This window comes from Tupaia chinensis, unplaced genomic scaffold, assembly GCF_000334495.1.
Source record: "Tupaia chinensis unplaced genomic scaffold, TupChi_1.0 Scaffold147500_1, whole genome shotgun sequence".
Classification (NCBI taxonomy): domain Eukaryota; kingdom Metazoa; phylum Chordata; class Mammalia; order Scandentia; family Tupaiidae; genus Tupaia; species Tupaia belangeri.
Window position 1 is genome coordinate 288,422 of NW_006207351.1, and position 25,074 is coordinate 313,495.

General features: G+C 45.6%; 2 protein-coding genes across 4 annotated transcripts in view; both read right to left on the bottom strand.

Moving 5' to 3' along the window:
* ZNF502 (zinc finger protein 502) overlaps positions 1-89 on the bottom strand; it is a 3,756-nt gene extending 3,667 nt beyond the window's left edge. The window contains exon 1 of the mRNA XM_027768791.1: positions 2-89. Within this exon, the coding sequence (XP_027624592.1) occupies positions 2-30 (29 nt within the window). The 5' untranslated portion in view covers positions 31-89. The remainder of the gene's footprint in view (position 1) is intronic.
* Positions 90-2,332: 2,243 nt separating this feature from the next.
* Positions 2,333-25,074, bottom strand: part of LOC102469752 (zinc finger protein 35) — a 38,717-nt gene continuing 15,975 nt past the window's right edge. Inside the window, exons 1-5 of one of the 3 annotated variants that reach the window (XM_027768793.1) lie at positions 22,383-22,812; positions 20,328-20,472; positions 14,108-15,357; positions 7,411-8,253; positions 4,233-4,429 (exon numbers count right to left, since the gene is read on the bottom strand). In XM_027768793.1, coding sequence (XP_027624594.1) covers positions 14,111-15,357; positions 20,328-20,472; positions 22,383-22,574 — 1,584 coding nt within the window. In that variant the 5' untranslated portion in view covers positions 22,575-22,812 and the 3' untranslated portion in view covers positions 4,233-4,429; positions 7,411-8,253; positions 14,108-14,110. Of the gene's footprint in view, positions 2,389-4,232; positions 4,430-7,410; positions 8,254-10,563; positions 15,358-20,327; positions 20,473-22,382; positions 22,813-25,074 lie in introns of those variants that run through there. The other 2 variants (XM_027768794.1, XM_027768792.1) reach the window with 2 other exon arrangements.

Sequence of the window (25,074 nt, forward strand, 5' to 3'; positions counted from 1 at the left end):
TCCCTCTTCAGTTCCTTGCATATTTGACATCCACAAATCTTCTCTTTGCTTTGATTGAAAAAATCTTCAGGTTTGGGAAAGTGGAAGCCCTGCTCATGGGGGGGGGAGGAAGAGATGGAGGGTATATCATTGTCCCAGTAAAAAGAAAAAAGAGGAAGAGCTATTACATAGAGAAACGATCTAATTACTTGAGCTGTATCTCTGAAGATAGCAATGTGAGTGCATTAGTATGTCAAAACTGGCTTGCAGCCTCCCAGCTTCAAAAAGCCCATTTTGTCAGCTGTGCAAGAAGTAATAGGCTCATACAGACAAGTGTACTATTAAACATTCAAGTATTCAATGAATAAATTAGAACAGTACTCATTACTTTATAATGACTGAAATGAAATAGATAGGAATATTCATGTCAACTAGTGCACTCTGTTCCTCATACCTCATACAGCAACCAATATGGAAAGTTAGTAAGATAAATGGTCAAAGGTCTGGCTCCATTGCCTGGTGGTTAAGGCAGCCAGACTGCCTCATAGCCAACTACACAATTTGAATCCTAGACACAGCAGCTTGGAAAACATGTATGTGTGCATGCATGCATGGCCAAAATCCAAAAAAGAGAAGTGTGCAGTGTGATCATTCTCCATGGGGGAAACACTTTCTCCTCTCTCTCTGGTGGGTGCATGTACCCCTCAGGACATATACATAATAAAGGACAATAACACTCACATGGGAAAATGGCTTCATACTAAGGTATATCATTGTCCCAGTAAAAAGAAAAAAGAGGAAGAGCTATTACATAGAGAAACGATCTAATTACTTGAGCTGTATCTCTGAAGATAGCAATGTGAGTGCATTAGTATGTCAAAACTGGCTTGCAGCCTCCCAGCTTCAAAAAGCCCATTTTGTCAGCTGTGCAAGAAGTAATAGGCTCATACAGACAAGTGTACTATTAAACATTCAAGTATTCAATGAATAAATTAGAACAGTACTCATTACTTTATAATGACTGAAATGAAATAGATAGGAATATTCATGTCAACTAGTGCACTCTGTTCCTCATACCTCATACAGCAACCAATATGGAAAGTTAGTAAGATAAATGGTCAAAGGTCTGGCTCCATTGCCTGGTGGTTAAGGCAGCCAGACTGCCTCATAGCCAACTACACAATTTGAATCCTAGACACAGCAGCTTGGAAAACATGTATGTGTGCATGCATGCATGGCCAAAATCCAAAAAAGAGAAGTGTGCAGTGTGATCATTCTCCATGGGGGAAACACTTTCTCCTCTCTCTCTGGTGGGTGCATGTACCCCTCAGGACATATACATAATAAAGGACAATAACACTCACATGGGAAAATGGCTTCATACTAAACCTAATGCAATAAATCTGATTCACTTACTTTTATGTTGACATGCCTGGACAGTGGTCAGGAAACTCCATTTGACGCAAAATAAAGAACACCATCTTTTTATCCACACATCATCCTGCAGTGGTCTGGATGCTCTGCTCTGCAAAGGTTCACATGCTGGAAAGTCCGTGTTGAGTAGTGGTGGGACCTAGAAAGTGGTGCTTGAAACGCACATACATCAATGATGTCTCAAAGTGGGCTGTTATAAAATACAGCTGCCTGCAGGTCTCTCTCTCTGCCTGTACCTTTCCTTCCTGCCTCTGTTGGCCATTCTGTTTTGTCAAACCACAGGCTATCCAGAGGCTAGCCCCATTTCCTGATCTTTCCAGCCACCAGAAATGTAGGTCAAATAAGTCTCTATTCTGTATAAATCACCCAGTCTCAGGTGTTTTTGTTTAGCAGCACAGTAATACCAGTATAACAATTTTTATTCTATACTCTTACAACTTACTGTAAGAGTATAGAAAATAGTTTAAAAAAATTTTGTCAAATTATTTTTTACTACAAAAAATTGTACAAAAATAGAGTGTATCTCTATACCCTGCTGTTTGAAATTAAGAAAATCACCACTGTTCACCCAAAACATCTCTCTGAAGTTAAGATGCAGCATCATTATCAAAGAAAAAAAGTGGATGGAGAGAGGCTTTTATCAGAGTCAGGGTACAAAAGGCATGAAAGGACAGAAGATGTCCTCTAAAGCGTAGAACAAGGTGAGTCCTGTGGGGTTCTCACCGAAGTCTGTGCCTCTGCACTGCGTTTGAAGGTCTGAGAAGATTCAACCTGCATTTTCTTGCTCCTCATTCACAGGAGGGGCTTAATGAGACCTGTCAGTTACCACACATTCCCTATAAGGTGTTTTTTATGTGGGGAGGGGGTGCTGTAAAATTAAGAGAGTAAACATAAAATAAACACACAGAGACCTACAAGTATAGAAAAGCAGGAATCGGGTGGTCTTGACTTCTCTGAACTGGTCCCAGGTTTATTCTTTTAAAGGGCAGAAAATAGAGGAAAACAAAGTCAAATGCAAAGCCAGTTTTCAGATGTTAATTGGTTGAAGATGCAAGTACATCTGGCACCATGTAGTTCTATGTAAGTTTTTTCCTTTTTGGGCAAATTCTGACTGAACATATGACTTCCTTTAGACCGATACTGTTCTGTAGTTTTGGTAAAAAACAGGCAGCTAGTGTATTCACATATAGATGGCATTAACTGCCCTGCAAATGACTGCTAATGGAACCAAGTTTCTGCATGTGTCTAAAGGTCACCATGTTTGCTCAGACTGGCCACTCTCCAGAGATTCATGCAGCAGAATGAGACTGTGCATCAGAGTCAGAAAAAATGAGGCCAGACAATGCCCCACCTGCCTGAAGCTTACTAAGCTATTAAGACAATGATCTCAACTAGGGGAGTTACAAAATGGAAGTGCTATGGGATTCAGAGCAAAAGAGAACTCATCTAGGGACCAGCAGATGTCATAATGGGTTACGTCACTGGATTCCCACAGGGCCAACCACGGTTTGAGCCTCAGACCTCGTGCCTTGAAACTTACACTGGACACATGTGCATGCATGCCCAAGATCCTGGGAGGTGAGGGGGTGTGTTGTGGCCATCCTCCCCAGGGGGTGATTTCTCACTTCCTGTTTGTCTCTCTGGTGAGTGCACATTCCCTATAGTAAAAATGTCTCAAATAAACAAATAAATAAAAAGAAGAGACCTTGGCTAGTCTGGGAAATCAAGCCTCTGTGAAGAGATAAACAGGAACCAGACAGGTGGACAGGGAAAAGAATACACCATGCAAAAAAAGCAGACGGCACACAAGTAAACAAGATCAGTACTTTAGAAGCATGAAGGCAATCAGTGCAGCACCAGAAATAAGAAAGGAAGGCAGAGGCAAGCAAAGGCCAGATCAAATAGGACCCTGCAAACCATCTGAAGGACTTTACCCTAAAGAGAACAGAAAGCCATGAAAGAGATTTGAAAGGGTTGATTGTGAGGAGGGGGAAGGCACACACAATTAGATCTGCTGTTTTGTTGTTGTTGTTGTTTTTTAAACATGTCTCAGACCAGTAGTGGTGGTGCAAGAGTAACACGATACTCTGTGACTCTGGACCCACACAGTTAGGTTGTGGTCTGCATCCAGAGGTCTCCTATGCAGACCAGGTGTGCACGCACGCCCAAAATCCAAGCTGGAGACTGTGGAATGAAGACCCTGTTGGGGGTATGTGTGTGTGTCTGTGTGTGTGTGTGTCTCACACAGAAGATATAAATTTTAGAAAACTCCCTCCACCTACAGTGCAGAGAAAGGGTATGTGTACAAAGTTCAGGGTAGGGACTGGAAGATCCCTTTTGGGCTGTTTTAGTATTCCTGAAAGGAGGCTGGACTAACTGAAAGACAGAATTAACAGGACTGAGTTATATTGGGGGGTGAGGGTGAGAGAGAGAGAGAAGTCGGCATAATCAGCCAGTCCTTTGCCTGAGTGATGATAGTGACCTTTAGTGAGAGTAGGAATGATGGTTTGGAAAAAAAGGAGAAACATCACTTTTGAAATATCCAAACAGAAAGTAGGACACACACATCTGGGATAGAAGACAGACATGTGGACTGAAAATATATATTTAAAGTTTCCAACATAAAAAGCAAACGAAATCAGGGAACCAGCAGTTAGTGTAATGGCTATGTCGCTGGACTCCCATGTAGTCGACCACGGTTCGTGTCCTGGACCCGGTGGCTTAAAACTCACGCCAGGCGCGTGTGTGTGCGTGCCCAAGATCCTGAGAGGAGAATGGAGAAGGGATTGCGGCGTGACCATCCCCCCGGGGGGTGATTTCTTGCTTTCTGTCTCTATGTCTTTCTGTCTGTCTGGCAAGCGCACACGCACTATAGCAAAAAACCTCTCCAAAAAAAAAAGTAAATGAAATCATAGGAGTAACATAAAATCATAACAAGTGCCTGTAGGAAAACTTCAACAGTGAGACTTGAAAAGGAACTTTAACTCTGGCTTTTGATTGAAGAGATTCCTGATCCCTAAGAGATACAAATAAAAGTAGTATATGATAAAAGTAGCATTTCCAATCATCAAAAAAATTTTTTTCAACAATTTTATTAGGACTGTTGTTAATGTTGTGTAAAAAGTAATATCCCCACTTCATACCATACACCAAAATAAACCTAAACCAATTAAAGGGTTAAATATAAACAAATGAAACTACAAAATAATAAAACATTGATAATTGATTTGGGGGCCAGAGTAGATCCTTCTAAGCATGACACAAAAAGCACAAACCCCAAAGGACAAGTGTTGATAAATCTATCCACAAAAATGCAATATTCTATGGAGCCAGTAGGTAGTGTGATGGTTGGTGTACCAGACTCCCAGATGGTTGATCATGGTTCAAGTCCCAGACCTGGCAGCTTGAAAAATCACACATATTGTGTGTGTGTATGTGTACCTGAAATCCCCAGAGAAGAATGGAGGGGAAAGAATTGTGGTGTGGTTGCCCCCCTGAAGGGTGATTTTTCACTTTCCCTCTCTCCCTCTGTCTTTGTTTCTCTCTCTTTGGCAAGTACATGTACCCTATGGCAAAAACCTAAAAAAAAGAAAAAGCAATATTCCTTAAAAAAAAAAAAAAAATTATTTATTTAAATTTGACCAGAGTGGGACAGAGTGAAAGAGGGAGAGAGAGAGAAGGAAACAGAAAGCAAGCTGCCAGGTCTAGGTCTCAAACCATGGTTGGTCATGTGGGAGTCCAGCACCCTTAACCACCATGCCACCTGCCATCCCCCAAAAAGCAATATTCTATACATGCACAAAATCATGAAAGGAGGGAGAAAAGGATGAGACTAGATTATGGTGTGATCAACCCCCAATGGGGATGCTTTCTCCCTCCTCCCCATCCCCTCCACTCTGTTTTTCTCCAGTGAGCACACACACCCTCTGACAAACAAACAAAATTAAATAGAAAGATACAAAAGACTAAAGACTAAAGCAAATAAATACAATAAACAGAAATGAACTACTAATATACAGATACAGCAAAACACACACATTTAAAAAAAAGAACAGAAGAAAACACACCGTCACATTAATATACTTATTTCCAGGTCAGTTATTGGGTCTCATTTCTTTGTCCCTTATGATCTTTATATTTCACTTGTTTTTCAGTAAACATCATGTACTACCTTTACAGTCACAAAAATAATTATTTAAAAACAAACACACACAAGGCCGGCCCCACAGCACAATGCTATGTGTAGAAACCTAAATCCTGCATGACTGACCACAGTTTGAGCTCTAGTCTAGAGGTTTAAGAAACATACCCTGCACATGTGTGCATGTGCCCAAGGTCCTGATGGGCTGGAGAAATGGAAGAAAAGAGGTTGCGGCATTATGATGCCCTGTGGTGGAGGGAAGTCCCCCTTCCTCTCTGTCTCTGGAGAGTATATAAACCCTCTGACAAAACAAAACAAACAAAAACAAAAAAACACATCTCAGTAGTTGGTTTCAGCACCCATTAGACAATAACCAACCAGAAACAAAAACCAAAATAATTCCAGATCAAATGGGTATGGTATTGGGCCCTCCTACTCAGAAGATGGAAGTAGACTGGACAGGGAGTCAGGGCCTGCTCCCTCACGATCCATGCTAGCAAGACTACCTGAAAGGCTCTGAGTCTGTCCAGCTCCAATATCCTGTGAATCCTTGACAAATTAATTCACATAAAACATTCATAAAGATATCTGCCATGTGGACAGCAGGTGAGTGGTGGTTAAGACACTGGACTCCCACGTGGACAACAGCAATTCGAGTCCCAGTGGTTGAAACCTACCAGCTTGAAACTCGAGTAAGTGTAATTGGGTGTATGCCCCAAATCCCAAAAGGAGAATGGAGGAGGAGAGAATGTGGTGTGGTCATGCCTCCTCAGGGACGATTTCTCACTTTCCCTCTCTCTGTCCCTCTCTCTCTGGCAAGTGCATGCAGCCTAAGGAAAAAAAAAAAACATATGCAAATAAAACTCCAATTAAAAAAAATAAGTATTTGCCACATGGTAGGCACTCGACAGGGAGAAAATATTATTATATGTTCAATACTAAAACACCTGGTAAAGAAAAGATACCTTGATAAAAACCACTCATTTCCAATCATGGACCATCTGGGCTGTCAGTATGGTTAACAAACATTTTCTGTAAAGGGCCAGAAAGTTAAGTATTTTGGGCTCCATGAGTTAAAAGAGCTATATGGTCTTTGTCCCTCTGCTGCAACTCTTCAACTTTGCCTTTTTAGTTTGAAAAGAGAAACAGACAATACGAAAATGAATGAGTTTGGCTTATTTCAATAAAAGTTTTACAAGTAAAGGTGGCAGGCCAAATTTGGCCCATAAGTCAGTCTGCTAACCTCCAGGTCTATAACCTGCCTAGAAAGGAATGTACAGGTAGTTTCATGATACCCTGCGGAAAAACCTGAAGGCTAGGGACTGTAAGTAAGATCCTAAAAAGACCTGTCTACAGATCTTGGGGAGAGGGGTGTTATCATGAAGAGTAAGCAAAAAGAGGCTCTTGGTGGTCTCATCCTTCTGAAATGAACAGGGAGCTGGCTGCTGCTTCATGCATTCTAAGCTTTATCCCTGCTGCCACCCCCTTAACCCTCGACAATTGGCTCAAGGAATGTGGGCAAGCCAGGCAGGGTTTTTCCAAAATCGGAAACCGCAATTCCTTTAGTAAGACAATGACATGCACTGTTCTGAAGCCCTACTTAGTCTGCCTGCCAACACAAACAACGCATTCACTCTTACCTACATTCCGCCATCCTGGAGAGTCCCCGGTGCCGAGTGTGCCTGGGCGCGGGGTCCGCCTTACCGAGGCTGCAGGCTGGGCCGGCGGGCCTCCGGTACTGCTCGGGCTCGGGGCGCAGGGAGACCCGCCGACCTGCCGTGCGAGCCCTCGGGCCGCCAGCCCAGGTCCCCGCGCCGGGAGTCGCTCCCTCCCACCCTGGGACGCAGGTCGCTCACCGTGACAGCCGGTCCTCCTGCGGGACAGCGACGACGACCCGAGGAGCGCGGAAACCCAGACCACAAGCCTCGTAGTCTGGGGCGGATAGAGCGGAGGCGCACCGGAAGTGCGTCATCAGCGACCTCGCGCATGCCTCCGCTGCCTCTCTAGGAAGCCGGAGGGGCACGTCTATACGGCCCTGGAAGGAGGCGTGCGCTCCGAGCCCTCCGGAGGTCCCTCCAAGGCCAGCTGCGCTCCCGCTGTCCCTTATTAAAGCCTTCCTCACCCCTCAAGACAACTGCAGCTGCTGCCCGGGGCCGGAGCGGGCCGTCTCAGCCAGGCTGGAAGCGTCTGCGCAAAAGCCCGGGGGAGCCCTTGCTGGGCCGGGCAGTTAGCGGAGGACTGACTCCCAGTGCGGGCGCGCCCCGACCGACCCCGATGGCTAGGTGTCCCTGTGGTCCCGGCGCCCGACCGGAGGGTAAAGTCGTCCGTGAGCTCCTTGTAGGGTGGTCCTTGGGTGAGCCGCGGACCAGAAATGCCGGTGATGGGCGCAAGGGAGAGTGGACGGAGGTGGCAGTCGGACTGTCGCCTTGGTCTGATGTGAGAGGCTGAGCTCTCCCCGTGGATGTCAGGCCCAGGAGATGAGGCGGCGCGGAGGGCTGGGAAGCTCATGTGGGCCAGGAGCTCTTCTAAATGCCTGTCTCCTTTCGCCTTCACAGGAACCCTCTGGGCTGGGTAGTGTTGGGCTCTTGTGAAGAACTGAAGCTGGGGTGGTCCTGCCCAAGGGCAAGCAGCTACTTAGTCGCAGAGGCGAGTGGTCATGGGTTTGTGCGAGCCCTCCAGGCTGTGCAAGGCGACTTGCACTGAATAAGAGAAAGCAAGGAATCTGGAATTTCTCCCCTGTGACGTGATGGATGCCATATTGTCAACTGAGATGAGCACAGAAAAGGAATCACCTTGTCTTCAGGCAGCAACGGAAGCCTGAGGGGAGCTGTGACTACAACCCTGTCAGCTCAGGTTGCATGGCAAGTCACAGGCAGAATTTCAAAGTGTTAAGAATTTTTTTAAAAATTCCATCCAGCATAAGAAAATTTATTTCTGGCTAATGCTTTGGACAGCAAAGTTACCAAAGCACCTTGTTACCAAAGCCTCTTTTACTAAGCTTAAGTGTAGGTGAGCACACCAGCCCAGGCACTCACAAGAGCAACTGTGATCTTGTGGGTGAGCAGAGCTCAGAATCCATAGGAACCAGAAATCTTGGAGCCTAAGGTAAGAGGAAGAGAGGGGATTCCAGAGATACCGGAGCCCAATATAACGACAGAACAGTAGGCAGGAAGGGCAGCAAAGAGACTAGAGGAGGCGGATGGAGGTCCCTGGAAGGGGATAGATGCAAAATAAATGAAGACACAACAAGAGTAATTGGATGGCACATTTGGAAATAACTGGAGATGTGCTAAAAGCAAGCAGTGCAAGGTGAAAAGAAAGGCACTAGAAACTTCAGTAAAACAAAAGGCTGTTCCAAAAAGGAATAAACACAGTAAAGCCAATTCTCAAATGAACCATAGTCATACGGCCATACTAACGCTCATGCTGTTTATTTTCAACTTTTAGAATAAATCAATAAACAAAGCTTAAAAGACTATGATTTTAAGAATGAACAGACTTGACAATGTCAGAGACAGGGAGGTAGAAATGGGGAGAAAGAAAGGGTACATCTAACATCTTAACAAATGAGGGAATTGATACATACTTACATAGTTAATACAATAAAAACTAAATAGGTAAATAAATATTTTTCTTGATTAAAAAATTCTTGCTCCTTATAGAAAATATGGAAATTACTTTTAAAAAACAACAAAACACCCTTTCAATCACCCATAATCATATTATCCAGAGTACCTGGGTTAGAGCCTAAGTTCTGGAATTTACCGATAGTATGACTGTGAACAAGTCATTTGACCAAACTTACATAACAGTTTCTCACATCTCCTTCAGATAATTTAGCTATATACTTTTTAACAGTATATAGAATATGTAACAGCTACAGTATATGACAACTGTACTACACACACAATTTTGAATCCAGACTTTCACTTTAAAGCATTAAGTAAAGCTCTAGATACATATCATGCTCATTTATGCTTCTAAATATTCTTCTTAGTATTCTCTTGACCGTACGGCAATCAGAGGTTTCCCAAAGATGGGACTTGAATAGAATCTTAGAAACACAAAAAAGATAAGGTTAGGAAAGCATAAGGAGGAATGGGGAGTGGTAATGAGGTATTACAGGCACTGAGGAAGGTGTGAGCAAAGGCACAGAGAGGAGTAAGCGTGTGCCTCTAGGTTGCAGAAAAGGCGTGTGGGCAGTGAAGACAGAAGGCTGGAATGAGATTAGGAAAAACTAAATCATGAAGGGATCCAGTCATGGTTACTAGCCCTCGTCCGTTTTGGCATTCCAGGAGCTAGCACAATATTCAAAACACAGTGTGTACACTTCCATAATGAATAAATGCTATACATGAGGTGGGAAATGCCTCCTGGGTTTCCAATCTCGGTGCCCTGGATGGAGATAATGCTCACAACTGATGAAGGGAATATAGGAGAAACAAGATTTAGAGGTTATTTATCTGTAGTCTGGCCTCATTCTTTAAAAGCATTACCAGTGGGAACCAGCAGTTAGCGTAATGGCTATGTCGCTGGACTCCCACGTAGTCGACCGCGGTTCGTGTCCCGGACCCGGTGGCTTAAAACTCACGCCGGGCGCGTGTGCGTGCGTGCCCAAGATCCTGAGAGGAGAATGGAGGAGAAGGGATTGCGGCGTGACCATCCCCCCTGGGGGGTGATTTCTCGCTTTCTGTCTCTATGTCTCTCTCTGTCTGTCTGGCGAGCGCACACGCCCTACAGTGAAAATCTCTCCAAAAAAAAAAAGAAAAAAGCACTACCAGTGACTATGCAGTACACACATCCCCAGATGAGAATTTTGGCCCATAGAGGCTCTGTGATCAACTTCAGAGAACCTAAGTGACTCCACAGGTGAGCACAAACTGAATGTAAAACGTGCACTTCTCAGGGAGGGGATCACCATCTGATTCTCAAAGGGGCTACAACCCCAGGAGGGAGGAGCTGGCACAGAAGTGGCAGTGGTGGTAGGACAACTACCTAGGTAAGGGAGCGAGTCCAGGGCATGACAGATTAGCTTTGCCCCAAGACACGTCTTCCTGAACTTGGAGGAGTTCATGGCTGGCTCTGTCTGGGTCAATATGTAAGAGAAAGAGAGAGAGAGTGAGTGTGTGTGTTGGGCTGATGAAGCCTGTCCTCTGCTCCCAATGCATCTATACATGATTCCACCATGTTTTGCATCCTCATGCTCCACTTAATATGCATCTATTGGTCTAATTTGAAGGTGGTGATAGATTTCCTGGCTTTCCCCTTATTTGAATCAGTAGGACTGGCACAAACTCTTCAACAGCTAAAAGTCTGATAGCTCCTGGCTTCCGAGTTCCCCACCACTTCTAGCTAGACTTGCCCAGGGAGGTAAGATGACCCAAAGGAACAGAAAAACCTAAGTCACCTTTGACAATGAGGGGTGTTCACTCTTCCCTTATTCAAAACCGTCAAGAAAGGCCAGGCTTATAACTTATTTTGAGGGCTGGAACTGAACTGGAAGGGAGAGTGGCTATCAGCTGGAGAAGGACCTGATCTGTTAGCAGTCTGCATGGCTCACATGATTTGTGCAGGATAGAAGGTATCGAAGCAGAGTGCAGGTTTGTGGAAACCCACATCTGGAGAGGAAATACAAACAGAAATGTAAAAAGTCCTAATACACACATCAAAGTATGTTATAGAAACCTTGGTTTGCTCCTACAAATAAAATGTTTTGTACAGTTGCCTAAATACAGTTAGTTCACAGGATCCTAACATCTGGGTTGGAAGAGATGCTGAAGGACAGCTAGTGCTGTCGATGTGAACTAAGTGTCCTGCCCTGCTGCAACACTACACAACATTCTGCACACACACACTCTTACACTGTAGTTCCACCACTCTACCTTCAATTGCATTCTTGGCCTGCAGATTTGACTTAACTTCAGGGGCTCATAACTTTGGTTGTACAGTGTAATCCCCTTCAGAGTTTAGGGGAAAAAAAAAAGAATAGAAATTTTAAATAGTGCCCTAGGTTATTCTACCATGCAGCCAAGTTTGAAAGTCACTGCTTTTTATCACAATAACAAGCCAGTGAGTCCCAAACCTAACTTGCACCAGAATCACCTAGGTAGGTTTTCTGACCTACCTATGAATAAAAATTATTAGGCCAGAAATTACAACCATGAGTGAATATTCAATTATGAGGATGAATACATGATGTGAAGCTAAAACTGCCTCAAGGATCATAAATCCCAACAGCTATTATGTTCCAGGAAAGTATACTTTCTTGGTGGGTCAGTCACAGATTTTTAGAACTGCTTTTCCATTGTTCTAACTTCTTGATCCATAGGGAGAAAAAATGTAACTTGTTCCTGATTTTAGTAGACACACGTCATGTTATCCTTGGGTCTCCCCACTCCCAGAAGAGGGAAGGAACAGTTGCTAACTAGGGTCAGTGAAGGGATGAATATTTTTGAGTCCTACTTTTGAATCTTTTGATTTGTTGTGTCTCTATAATTTATGAGTGAAATTGGGGGTGGGAAGGGAGTTGCATATGCTGACAAAAAACTGATTCAAGAGAACATTAATACTCCTTCTGTATGTGAAAGTACTCTGTAAATGAGAAAACACTGTGACTAATAGCCTTGGGCTGACTCTTGTGGTTTCCTGGTTAAGGCAGGTGCATCCCACATGACTGACTCCCTGGTTCAAGTCCCAGACCTAGTGGCTTGAGAACCATGCCATGTGTGTGTGTGTGTGTGTGTGTGTGTGTGTGTGTGTGTGTGTGTGTCCAAAATCCGAATAGGTGGAGAAATGGAGAAGGGATTGTGACATGACCACAGCCCATTGGGGGGAGCTTTCTCCCACTCCCTCAGTATGTCTCTAGTGCAAGCAGCCACTGGAAAAAAATTTAAAAATATATATATAATTTAGTCTTATAATAAGACAACAAATGGACGGACTTCTGCATGAGAGTTGCACCATACTGCTTATCACCAGTCTCAGCATTTCTGATGATGCTCTTATATGCCCTGAGGCATTGGGACAGAGCAGAGAGACCCAGAAATCAGGAGGCCCAGATTCCACTTCTAGATTTCGCTGCTTTCTGGTCACACTGCCTAAGGCACACCCCGGCATCTGTCAGCTCCTCTTCTTCACCTGAAAATAAGACTACATATCCCTGACTCAGGCTTCCCCATGGTCTAGACGGGATGACAGGCAGACAGAACAACATGGCAGGACAAAGGGGCCTGGATTTAGGTCCTGGATTTGGATACAGGTTCTGTCACTTGTTCCTTGCTTGGTCTGGCTTTGTTAAATGACCACTCTCAAGTAATGGGCAAATGCCTCTTCAGTGTTACAAAGACAAAGATAGTTATCAATGTGAAAGCCTGAGCTAGGGGCCAGGAATCAGGATCCTGTGCATGAAGGTTCGTAACAATGACCTATGGGATACAAGGCAATATTATCACGTAACTCCACCCACTGCATAGTTTAGGAGCTGTTTCTCCAGAGGAAAGTCTCAATGGCTAAGATCTTATGTCAGCCGATCTCTTCATCTTCCCAAAAGCTTTCATATTCCAATACTCTGAACTTTTCAAAAGCCAAATCAAGACCATAGGAACTCCCTCCCCACTACCCCCTCCCCCCACTTTCCTTTGGTCCTCTCAGAACTAGAAAAGCTCCACCTAGAACATGAGAATGAAACCCAGTGGAGTCCTTGGCTGCTGGAGTAGACTGAGCAGACAGCATGAGCATACCTTCAGGACAGCTCTATTCTGTGAATCCTCTATGTGAAAAGGGGCTGCTGGCTGCACCCCACCCACATGGGATATGATGGGAACTGGGGTTGAATGGGAGAGAGTGGCTGACCTTAGCAAATGCACGTAGGTGGTGTGTGGTGTCTCCATTAGTTCTGGGGCACCTGGCCATGCAGACTGGAGACCAGTCAGAATAGATGCATCAGAGGTCCCCAAGATGGACCATATCAAGAGGCACAGACAATAAGGGAATGGCTGTTTCTTACTTCTACCTATCTTAGGAGCAACAGTTGGTTAACAATTTTCTGTTGTGACTAGATTTTTTTAAATTGTAAATGTTGATAGGTGGACTGCTGCTGAATTGCTACTGCAAATGGTTTCCTTAACCAGTTACTGCTAAACCTGATATACTAGAATACAACGTTCAAAGCTCCAGAATTTAACCAGGCAGACAACCTGTCTGTTGCTCAAATAATTGAGTCTTAAAAACTTAAAATAAGCAAAAATGTACTTTGCCCAAATAGGATCTCTATCACTTAGCTTTGTCTGACCTAGTCCTCAGTTCACGTTCCATTTTAGAAAACATGATCGCTTAGGCTTGCAGGTACCATCAAGTCTGTGACTTTAGGTGCTCAGTTCTCATTTCCTTTAAGTTAGCCTCTAGAATGTTGGTCTTGTGTTCTATGTTGCATTCCTGGAAATGGTAACATTTAAGGACACAGGCCTCATTGCTACAGAGAGGGAGAAAGGAGCAAGGAGGTGTCTAACATGGGTGTAGTGGTAATGGCCGACGGCGCGAGCACTTCCTCTTTACCTGTCATTCGACAAGATGGGTCCTGTGGTGGCGCATGAGGTGGGAGTTGGAGATGAAAGCAGCCCCACACCTCTCACACTCGTAGGGCTTCTCCCCAGTGTGGGTTCTCTGGTGCACGGTGAGACTCGACCGTTGCCGGAAGGCCTTCCCACACTCACTGCATGTGTAAGGTTTTTCCCCGTTGTGGATTCTCTGATGAATGAGAAGGTAAGAGCTACACGTGAAGGCCTTCCCACACTCATTACACACGTAGGGAAGGTCTCCACTGTGAATTCTCTGGTGGACGATAAGGCAAGAGAGCTGACTGAAGGCTTTCCCACACTCGCTGCAGTCGTAAGGTTTCTCTGCAGTGTGAATCCTCTGGTGCACAATCAGGTGTGAGAAGCAGCTGAAGGCTTTCCCACACTCTTTACACTCATATGGCTTCTCACCAGTATGGCTTCGTTGATGCACAATGAGATTTGCACTCTGTGTGAAGGCTTTGCCACAGTCACTGCAGGCAAAGGGCTTCTCCCCCGTGTGGATCCTCTGGTGGACGATGAGGTTCGAGCTCCGGGTAAACGTCTTCCCGCACTCATTGCACTCATAGCACTTCTCTGTGATGTGGACCTTCTGGTGCCGAGCAAGTTGTGAGCTATAACTGAAGGCTTTCTCACATTCACTGCACTTAAAGGTTTTTTCCAGGGAGTGGATTTTCTGATGGACCGTCAGATTGGAGCTCTGAGTGAAGGCCTTCCCACATTTTGAGCACACGTAAGGTTTCTGTCCGGTGTGGATTCGCTGATGCACCACCAGGTTTGCACTCTGAATGAAGGCCTTCCCGCACTCGTGGCACTCAAAAGGCTTCTCCCCAGTGTGGATTCGCTGGTGCACCACCAGGTTTGCACTCTGACTAAAACCCTTCCCACACACACTGCAGCTAAAAGGCTTCTGCCCAGGTGGGATGCTCTGATTTTTAACAGGGCCAGAACTGAGGCTGTATTTCCCTGTAGATTTCCTACGCCTCTGGTCTTCCTCTTCTTTGAAGCATTTGGGTAAATGACAGTCCTTCACCGTCACTTGTCTGAAATCATTCTTTTCCCTCTTTATTCTCTGTCTCTTCAACATGTTTCTATTTTCACAGGCTTCTCCTAACTTGGGCCCTTGAGGATCAGCTTTCTGGAATCTTCCTGATATTATGAGAGGTTTTTCAGCTTCATCATATGTCTCCGTTTTGGGTACCAGTAACTGTAGGCTCTTGGTCTCAGCGCCTGAACCAGGAAACAGACAATACAACTGTCAGTTTTCTCTGGCTTAATAAAGAGTGAGCCCATCGAGTCATAAAGGTTAGGAGTGCATGACTTCAAAGCCTCTGCAAATGCCTTCATCAAAGAAAAGGTCCCCTCACATGTCACCTCTCCTCTGTCGGGTCTTCTGCTGACTCTATTCCCTCCTCACTCCTAGAACACTGCCCACATACTCACAGGATTGCTAACACTTCACCTTCCCCCGCCTGACACTTAATCCACTGCCTCGTGCCAGGAAAGCCCAACCTCCAGGCAGCACGGCAGCTGCTGGTCTGATGATGGCTCACTCTCACAGTCCAGGTCAACTAGGGAGGACGCCTGCCTCTCTCAAGCTGCCTTCTCTTTTAGCTACTCACTGTGGGATTGCCCAGTTAATGAGGGGGACTCCCTGCTTCTGGTCAAAGACCTACAATTTAGGCTTTTTACATCTGCTGATGTTGGATGAGAAAGAAAGGAGAGGCATAGACAGAAAGGGTCATGCTGGATGCCCTGATGGCTGCTGTGGCCCAAAGCATCTAGAATCCTGCCAGGTCGTACAGCACAGAAGAGGGTGACATGGACTCTGGGCAGGTTCCCTGGTGTTAGCTCCCTGCTTGGCCACTGGTCAGCTGCCTGGCTGTAGGCTAGTGATCCCACTTCTCGGTGCCGCATTTTTTCTTCTTTTTGCTTTTAAATAAGATAGGGTCTTACTATGTCACAATCCTCCTGCCTCAGCCTTCTGAGTAGCTGGGACTATAGGTTGGGACACCATGCTACATTTTCACGGTGGGCCAGGAACTGAACCTGGGCCTCCATGTGGCCTCAGCCTGCCAGGCAGCAGTGTCAACCAGTCTGTGCTACTATGGCTGGGCTCTGTGCCTCCGCTTTCTTGTTTCTAAAACAAGGATAACAGTAGAGTTGACTTCAAAGGGCCATGAGTGGGTGAAAGGAGCTCATCTGCACCAGCTCTCAGAACAGTGCCCGGAACACTTTGAGCTGGGGCTCAGAGCATCTGCAATGACTGAGCCTGACTGAGGCACTGTGCAGGCCCTGAGGAAAGAACCCTCAGGGTGTAAGTGGCTGTGCTGACAGACAGCTACACCAGCAGGTCTAAAGAAGGAAGAGAATGCAGAAACCCCTCGCCCTGGATCAGAGAAAGCTGACCCCACAATGCCGGAGAATCCCATGAGAGCAACTCAGCGGGCTGCTTGAAAACTCTGACTAATGGGAACCAGCAGTTAGCGTAATGGCTATGTTGCTGGACTCCCACGTAGTCGACCACGGTTCGCGTCCCCGACCCGGTGGCTTAAAACTCACGCTGGGTGCGTGTGCATGCATGCCCAAAATCCCGAGAGGAGAATGGAGGAGAAGGGACTGCGGCGTGACCATCCCCTCTGGGGGGTGATTTCTCGCTTTCTGTCTCTATGTCTCTCTCTGTCTGTCTGGCAAGCGCACACGCCCTATAGCGAAAACCTCTCCAAAAAAAAAAAAAAAAGAGAAAACTCTGACTAACCTCTGACCACTCAATGTTTTCTTAGAACCCAGTATCAAAGGGGCTCCTGCTTCAGTAACATGTGGAAGTCCAGTACCTTAACCATTCCACCACCTGCTGGTCCCACTCCCTCTGTTTTAATTACTCTTATGTCTTTTTCTCTTCTTTCTTATTTTTCCCCCTGCTATCTCTTTATTTTACTGTTGTTTCATCTTTTTTCCAGTTTTTATTTAAAAAGAAAAAGAACAACCAACCATGTCTGAACTATTCTAAATTTTTCCATGTACAATTTTACATCTCTCCTGGTTTTCCTTTGCACACTACTTTCTGTTCTGTTGTGTTCGCTCCTGGTCTTCATCACCCATCCCACCTTATCTTCCTTCCTTTTTTTTTTTGGAGGTTTTTGCTATAGAGCTCACCAGAAAGAGAGACAGACAGACAGACAGACAGACAGAAAGTGATAAACCACCCCCTTCAGGTGGTTTATCACCACAATCTCCTCTCCTCCATTCTCCTCTCAGGATCTTGGGCACACAGGCACATGCACCCGGTGTGAGTTTAAGCCGCTGGGTACGGGACTTTAACCGCAGTCGACTACATGGGAGTCCAGTGACATAGCCATTACACCACCTCTTGGTACCCCCCACCTTATCTTTCTCTCTCCTAATATCTCCTCCTTCACCTCCTTTGCTTTAACCACCTGTCACTGACGCCCAGGCACAGAGCCCACGAATACTTGGCTCAAACATCACTCTCTCCTTAACCCTGCTCCTGTCTTCCTTGCCCTGAGATACAGAAGATGTGAATGGTGAGGAGCAATATGGACTGGAGCCAGGCATGGAGGACAGCCTGTACATTTGAACAGTATTTTACGTCAAAGTTATCACAGAGCAAAACACAACTGCAGACTCCACGGTTTTCATGAATATGGTTATCGGTTCATGAGAGGGGTCCAGGAAGACCTGGGGTCTCAGCAAGTGCCCAGGGTCCAAGAACAGAAAATGACGGTCCCTTCTGTGTGCTCAAGGTCAAATCTCCTTGGGCAAAAATTTTAAGCAGTCAGTAACCTAGGACTTAGAACACTGGCTTGTTTGAAATGACATTTTTCCTTTTTTGGATCATGTAGGCCTACTATAATTCTGGAAAAGTACATAAACAGTACAGAAATAATAAAGACAAAAATTAAAAACTACTTTGTAATGAATTAGAACATCAGCACTGTAACAGGTACGATTGATACTTTGATTTTTCACAGAGAAGCGATCTGAAAGGCTATATGAGGCTGCGTTCTTAGCTGGTAAGTGGACCCTGAGATATAAAAAAGGTAATCAGGTTTACTAATTTTATATGTCCAATTCAATACATTTACAAAAGTGATGTGTTTTTCGAATTTTACTTACAAGATTTGTAAGACTGCCTAGTTTGGTGTTTGAAATGTTTTAAATAAACATACTAAATTTGCAATTATGTTTTATCTAAGAAAATTTGAAATGTAGGTGTTGAATGTTTAAAATTTTGTATCTGTAAAGCTTGAAGTGTCGCTAAACATGAATTAACAAAAAAGTACAAGTGTTCTTACGTTTACAAAAATATCTCTAAATGTACAGATGAAATAAAAGTAAGTTCTTTTTTTTTTTTCCACCACAGGACATGTATGTTCACCGGAGAGAGACAGTGAGAAGGAAAGTTCTCCTTCTGGAATGCTGGGCACACACACACACATGCCTGGTCTGAGTTTCAAGCCACCAGGTCCGGAGCTCAAACCGTGTTCGGCCATGTAGGATTCCAGCAACGTAACCACTACACCACCTGCTGGCCCCCAAAGTAAGTTATTCTTAACACCTTAAAAAATTGATTTTTAAATGTTATACCTTAATACATTCACCACTAACTAAATATAGGAAACAGGGCCAGCAGGTGGCATGGTGGTTAGAGGCGCTGGATTCCCACATGAATGACTGCAGTTCGAGTCCTGGACCTGGCGGCTTGCTTTCTTGCTTTTCCTTTCTCTTTCTTTCTCTCTCTTTTTCTTGTAAAATTAAAAAATAATAACAAATGGAATTAAATAAATAATTCTTTAAAAAATATATAGAAAACTGCAGTTAACACCTCCTGAGACCTGAAAAATCCCTTAATATATCACAATTTCCAAAGCATTTGCATGTATATTGTACAATGTCATCATTTAGCTGAAACTTCTCCTTCGCTCATCTGGAAGCCCAAAGGGGCCAAGGCTGTGTGCTGTCACATCTGTGCCTCCAGCATCTGTCACGCTACCCAGCACATGGTAGGGAAGGCCCCCTGCAAGTCCTGTATTACTGAATGGATGCACCTCGGTCTAGAACAGGAAATGGACGTCTGCAAGGTCACAGCTACCACAGGAAGGGCAACAACTACACTCAGCCTCCCGATTCCCGCAGTTCAGCCGTGCTGCCATCACTGCTGCTATGACAATGGCTGGCTGTGTCTTGGGTCTCAAGGTAAGAGGCAGAGGAAAATGGAGGGTGTTCCTGATGGACAGGTGCAGCTGCTAGAGTGAATGGGTCTGTGAATGTCCGGTAAAGCAAGGAGGCAGAAGGGTAGTGACAACAGGGAGTGCACCCAAGGGTGGGACAGAGCTGCTGAGAGGTGGGGAGTAAGTACAGATGACATGAAAATGTAAGGTGGCAATCCTAACCTTCCCCACAGAATAGGTCTAAGAAAGGAACTTGGCCTCCAAAGGCCTGAGGAATTGGCGAGAGAAGGGCGTGGGTACGAATGTTCAGATGTGGGCCTCAATCAGGCAGACTGGTAAGACGTTAAGTGCCAAGGGCCCGGCAGTCACCCTGATGACTGCTTCTAGAATATGGAACACATGGCCACTGCATTCCTAACCTGTGGCCACTTGTGCCTCCTGCATGGCCAGGCCGCCACCACAGCTAACCGTGATACTGAGAACACATCTCCCTTTCCTGAGTCCTAGTTTAGAGACAGCAGGTGATGAGTCACCAGCACCATCCACCACAGCCTAGTTTCAGCATCATTATAGAGGACACAGATGCTCAGAATTCTCCAGAGTTTGCACAAAACAGAACCCCTCCAGGGCATGTCACCAAAGCCACCACAGGAGTTGCCCATTTGTGCCTCACCTGGCTTCTCCTGTAGGCTCACCAACCTGCCGCCCACAAACCATGTGATGAGATCGTGTGTTCACATCTACGCAGACTGTAAACCTGCTGAGCACTGAACGTGAGTGAAGGTGGGTGTGGAGCTCACCTATGCAGCCCGGTGTCTGACTGTACGTGAGTGAAGGAACTCACTTGTTATGACGGCTGCACAGGCACCTTTTAGCCTCCCTCTACCCAGCTCTCCCTGACACATTCAGCCCCTCAACACTCTGATGCTCGGCCTTGGAGACCAGATGCACACTCGTGGTCTCTGAATAACTCCAGTGTTCAAGTGTAACCAGGGAGTCCAACCTTACCTAGAGAGGCCATGTTCCCATGCGTCTCCGGGATCTCGCTCTTGGCCAGAGTCCCCTGTAAGGAGTAGCTGCCAAGGGCCGGAGCAGCAGGTGCCTCTTGTGTTGCTTCCAGGATGACAGCCATGTCCCAGAACACACTCTGGACCTAGAGACAAGCAGGCACAGGTGGCTGACAAAGGGAGTGGAGGGAGGGGTGTGACTATGGTCTCGGATGAGAACCTGGTCTCCTGGGGGCCACAGAATGTATACAAACAATGGAAAAGGGAGCCACACTCTCTTTCCCCTAAGACCCTGGGTAAACTGAGCAGAGAAGTGTACCTGCCATCTCCTTCTTGGCCACCCTGGAAGGGCCAAGTGACTTCCAGTGAACACACAACAGAGGAGGAGCTTCCTCTGTGACTCTTCTAGGCCCGAAAGATCAAGGAAGCAAGGTTCTGACCAAGCTACTATAGAAGGCTCTGGGAGGCTGGCTCACTTGGTTGGTACTCACTTAACAATTGAGTCCCAGTCTTACAACTAGGTTGTTAAGGGAATGGGTCAGTAAGCGAGGAGCGTAAAGGTGGACATCTCCGGTCTATCATGGAGCCGCAGGGTATGCATTTTGCAATAGGTACTATGTGATACCACACTAGAATAATGTACTGGGTTGTCAGGAAAGTCATGAGTATTTTTCTGTTTTCCTATGCAAAAATACGTCATGACCTCCGACAACCCAGTAATTCTATCTATACAAAAAGCATACATTAGATAAGTGCCAGAAAGCGACAAGACACACCACAAACAGTAATAAAAATCCAGTGTAATCATTTTTATTTACTCCGAATACTACTATGGGTGCCCAATAAAGTACAAATTTTATAAACAGAGTATGTAGTTTTGTGTGATGGAGAACACTTCCTGTAGTGAATGCTAACCAAGTGCAGGAACAAGACGGACTGGGAGAGGGAGTTCCTTGCACTGGAGATTTGGTCTCAGTCTGAGTGGTGCTGAACAGGGAGGTCATTAAGTGAGCAGTGGCTGTGCTGGAGAAGGTTGTTTGGAAGTACTGAGGACACAGCGCAGTGTTAGCTCCTCCCTGTTCAAAGCAGGTCTGCTGCTCAGCAGTATCTGCATCTCCTGGACCTTACAAGAAATGCAGGATATCAGACCATTCCCTAGACCTCCTGAACCAGAATCATCACATTTTTTTTTCCCATAGGTTGCCTGTGCTTGCCAGAAAGAGACAAAGGGGAAAGTGAGAAAGAACCCTCTCGGGGGGATGGTCACGCCGCAATCCTTTCTCCATTCTCCTCTCAAGATTTTGGGCATGCATGCATATAATTTTGCATATAATATGCATATAAATTTCAAGCTGCTGGATCCAGGACTTAAGCCATGGCTGGCCCTATGGGAGACCAGTGCCTTGACCACCACTCCCAGAGGATCCTCATTTTAACAAAACCTCCGGGTGATTCCTATGCACATTTAAGTTTGAGAAGCACTGGTGGGAGCTAACAAACCCCAATCAGAATTACCTGATGCTTTTAAAAATATAGATGCCTAGGACCCACTTGCAGATTCTGAATTAAATGGAATGGACTATGGCAGGGGCGTCCAATTCTCTTTAAAAAGGGTTTTAGCACATGTGCTCACTGGAGAGAGACAAAGTGAGAAATCACACCTGGGGAAATGGCCACACCGCAATCCCTTCTCCAATCTCCTCCTGGGATTCTGGGGACGCGCACACGTGCCCCTGGTGTGATTTTGAAGCTGCTGGGTCAAGAATTTGAACCATGGTCAGTCACGTGGTAGTTTAACCACTATACCACCAGTTGGCCCCTGGACATCCAAATTTTATAAAAGCTCCCTGAGTTCTGTGTAGTAGTTTGAAAACCACTGGTTTTCAGAAGGTATTGTAACATCAACCAAAAGGGGACATTTCTATTATATTCCCAATGACTGAAGGCCAGAGTCCCAGCCAGGAAATAAGACTCCAGGTATGGAGGCGGAGGGTCAGAGACCCCTCCTGAAATTACCTGAGGTCTTCAGGTCCCTCCTCCCTAAGTCACCATTTACCTTTTCCTCTTCCACTGATGCATCAAGGCCTGGCTGAGGACCTTCCCCCGGGGCCCAGATCTTGATATTCTTGGCGTGCACTTGTTGACTGGATGCCTGACCGAGGAAGCTGTTCTCTTCTTCCTCCTCCTTTTTCACCTTCACTGGGCCCCATGAGGCTAGGGGCCTGGCCTCTCTCAGCTCTGCAGTCATCCTCTCTGCTCCAGGAGGGGCTTGTATGGCTAGGGGTGGCCCAGCAGAGGTCAAGCCCCATCTAATCTTTCAGCTTCAGAGCTTCTTCTTCAGTTTCCTCCAATGGTCAAGATGAATCTTGCCTGCCGAGAAATCAGAACACACTGTCAGCACCAAGCAGGTGTTTGCCTGGACATCTCTGGTCAATTTCACAGTGCCTGGTTAGTGGTCACTGAAGCATGGGGATGGAAAGGGCTGGACTGAAAATATGTCATTTGGTCCCATAACAATGACACTGCAAACAGTTCTGTATAACATTTACCAACTTTTTTCTGATTAAAGGTTAACATTTTTTTTTTTTTCATAAAAACTTGAAAAACACAGAAAATGATTAAGGAAAATTATTCTTCATGTAACTCTGGAGAGATAACCACTACACATTGTAGAATTTCAAATATGTCTTTTAAGAGAAAACATCCAACCGTACTAACAATAATTATGACATTATAAACTTTCTGGTTTAGACTGTGGGGATACACATTTTCACAATTATCACCAGAGTATTTTTTTAAAGGATATTACTATGCAAAGATTTATTGCAAGGGTACAACACAGCATGAACAAAAGAATCTCAAGGAAAAGACTGGTAGTCTAGACACCAACACGTTACAAGTGGGTTAGTGGGTAGTTATCTTTGCGTGACACAATTACAGGCAGTTTTAAGGTTCTTTTAATCTGTCTGACTTCCACGTTTTCCATATCTTCCAAATGTCCTGTGAGGCCAAGCATCACTCTTAAAAACATTTGTAAACAAAGATGATTTTCACGTAGCCATTGTTCATGCTTATTTTTAATTGCTATGTGGTAGTAACCTACGAGGTTAACTTTTCGCTCTTAATGGAAAAGGAGCAAGTGATACAGAAACAGAATCAAGTACATGTTCCAAATCCAAGTGTACGTGTGTGTTTACACACACAGACCCGTCGGTTAGCAGTGCAGGTGGGAGTCCTAGGCCCATCTCTCCATTTACATGCATACGCACACCTTCACAGATAATGCTTACTTTGCCCTAAAGTTCCTTTCCTTTATGAGAGGGAGAGAGAAAGAGAAGCACCCTCCACAGGGTTTCACACCGCGTTCCCCCATAGCCTTTCCCAGCCAGCTGGGATGACAGGTGTGCACACTCCCAGCATGCACACGGCCACCAGGAACCGAAGCCCATCTTCCATATGGACTCCAGCACTGCGGAGTATTGGGCACAACACGCCCGGGCCGAAACCACCAAGTGTTCGAGTAATTCCACTTGACTTGCATATTTCACAAAGTGTCAGTGATTTTTCAATAGAGTACAAAGCTAATTCATTCTCGCATAGTTGTCTAAATTATGAGCGTACCATACTTTACTTAACTGTACTCTGCACAACACGCCCGGGCCGAAACCACTAAGTGTTCGAGTAATTCCACTCGACTTGCAAATTTCACAAAGTGTCAGTGATTTTTCAATAGAGTACAAAGCTAATTCATTCTCGCATAGTTGTCTAAATTATGAGCGTACCATACTTTACTTAACTGTACCCTATGAACCATTCTAGTAAATGGAGTTTTGACTATTTCCAGTTTATTTTCATAATAATTTTAATATTGAAAAAAGAACAGTTTCCGGCCCAGCTTCAATGACACACAAATACTGTCACCACTTGGGAAGCTGAGGCCACACGGAAGGCCCATGCCGGGCTCCTGAGCTGACCTGAATACAGCAGCCTGGCTCTTCAGGCTTGCAATCCTAGCTAAGGAGGAGGCTGAGTAGGAGAAGAGTGACGTGGAGAGGCTGTCAAAACATCAACCATCTCTCTTCTCATTAAAAAAATGATAAACAGAAACGAAGCCAAAACCAAACAAACCCAAGACTTTTTTGCACAAATGGTTTTCTTCTGCTGCTGGATTATTCCTTCAGAATGAAGAGGGACTGGCGGTTCAAGGATTTCATGGGTGACAGGAGTTCTGAATTGCTTTCCAAAAGCAGCAGGCCCAGTTAAACCACCAGTAATCGTCACTTCATCAGATTGGCAGCTAAGCCTGCAGGAGTTTCTGCGAGTAAAATAACCTACTAGCGGATTGTAAAGGAACTGAACACTCCGTCTGCTTCCCTTCAGAGGTTTCACTGGCAAAGGCGCTATTTCTTAAGTCTCCCGCAGCTGGGCGATGGCTACAGCTTACTGGGTAATGCCATACCCCACTCCCAGGCGCTCTCAATGCAGGAGGGTCGTTCTGTCCACACCAGCGGCACTGCCCCGGGTGCGAGGCTCCGAAGCCTAGTCCCGCCCTGTGTACACGCGCGGCCGCCCCCCGCGGTGCTGCCATCAGACTGGAGCAGGCGAAGGCTCCCCCGGCCCGCAGGGGCACAGCTCTCCCCCAACGGCTCCCTCCCCACAGACGTCCTTCCCGTTTGCAGCCGTGCAGCCCACCCTCTCCGGCCACGAGCGCCGCGGACCTGTCCCGGGGGGTATGCGTCCACACCCTC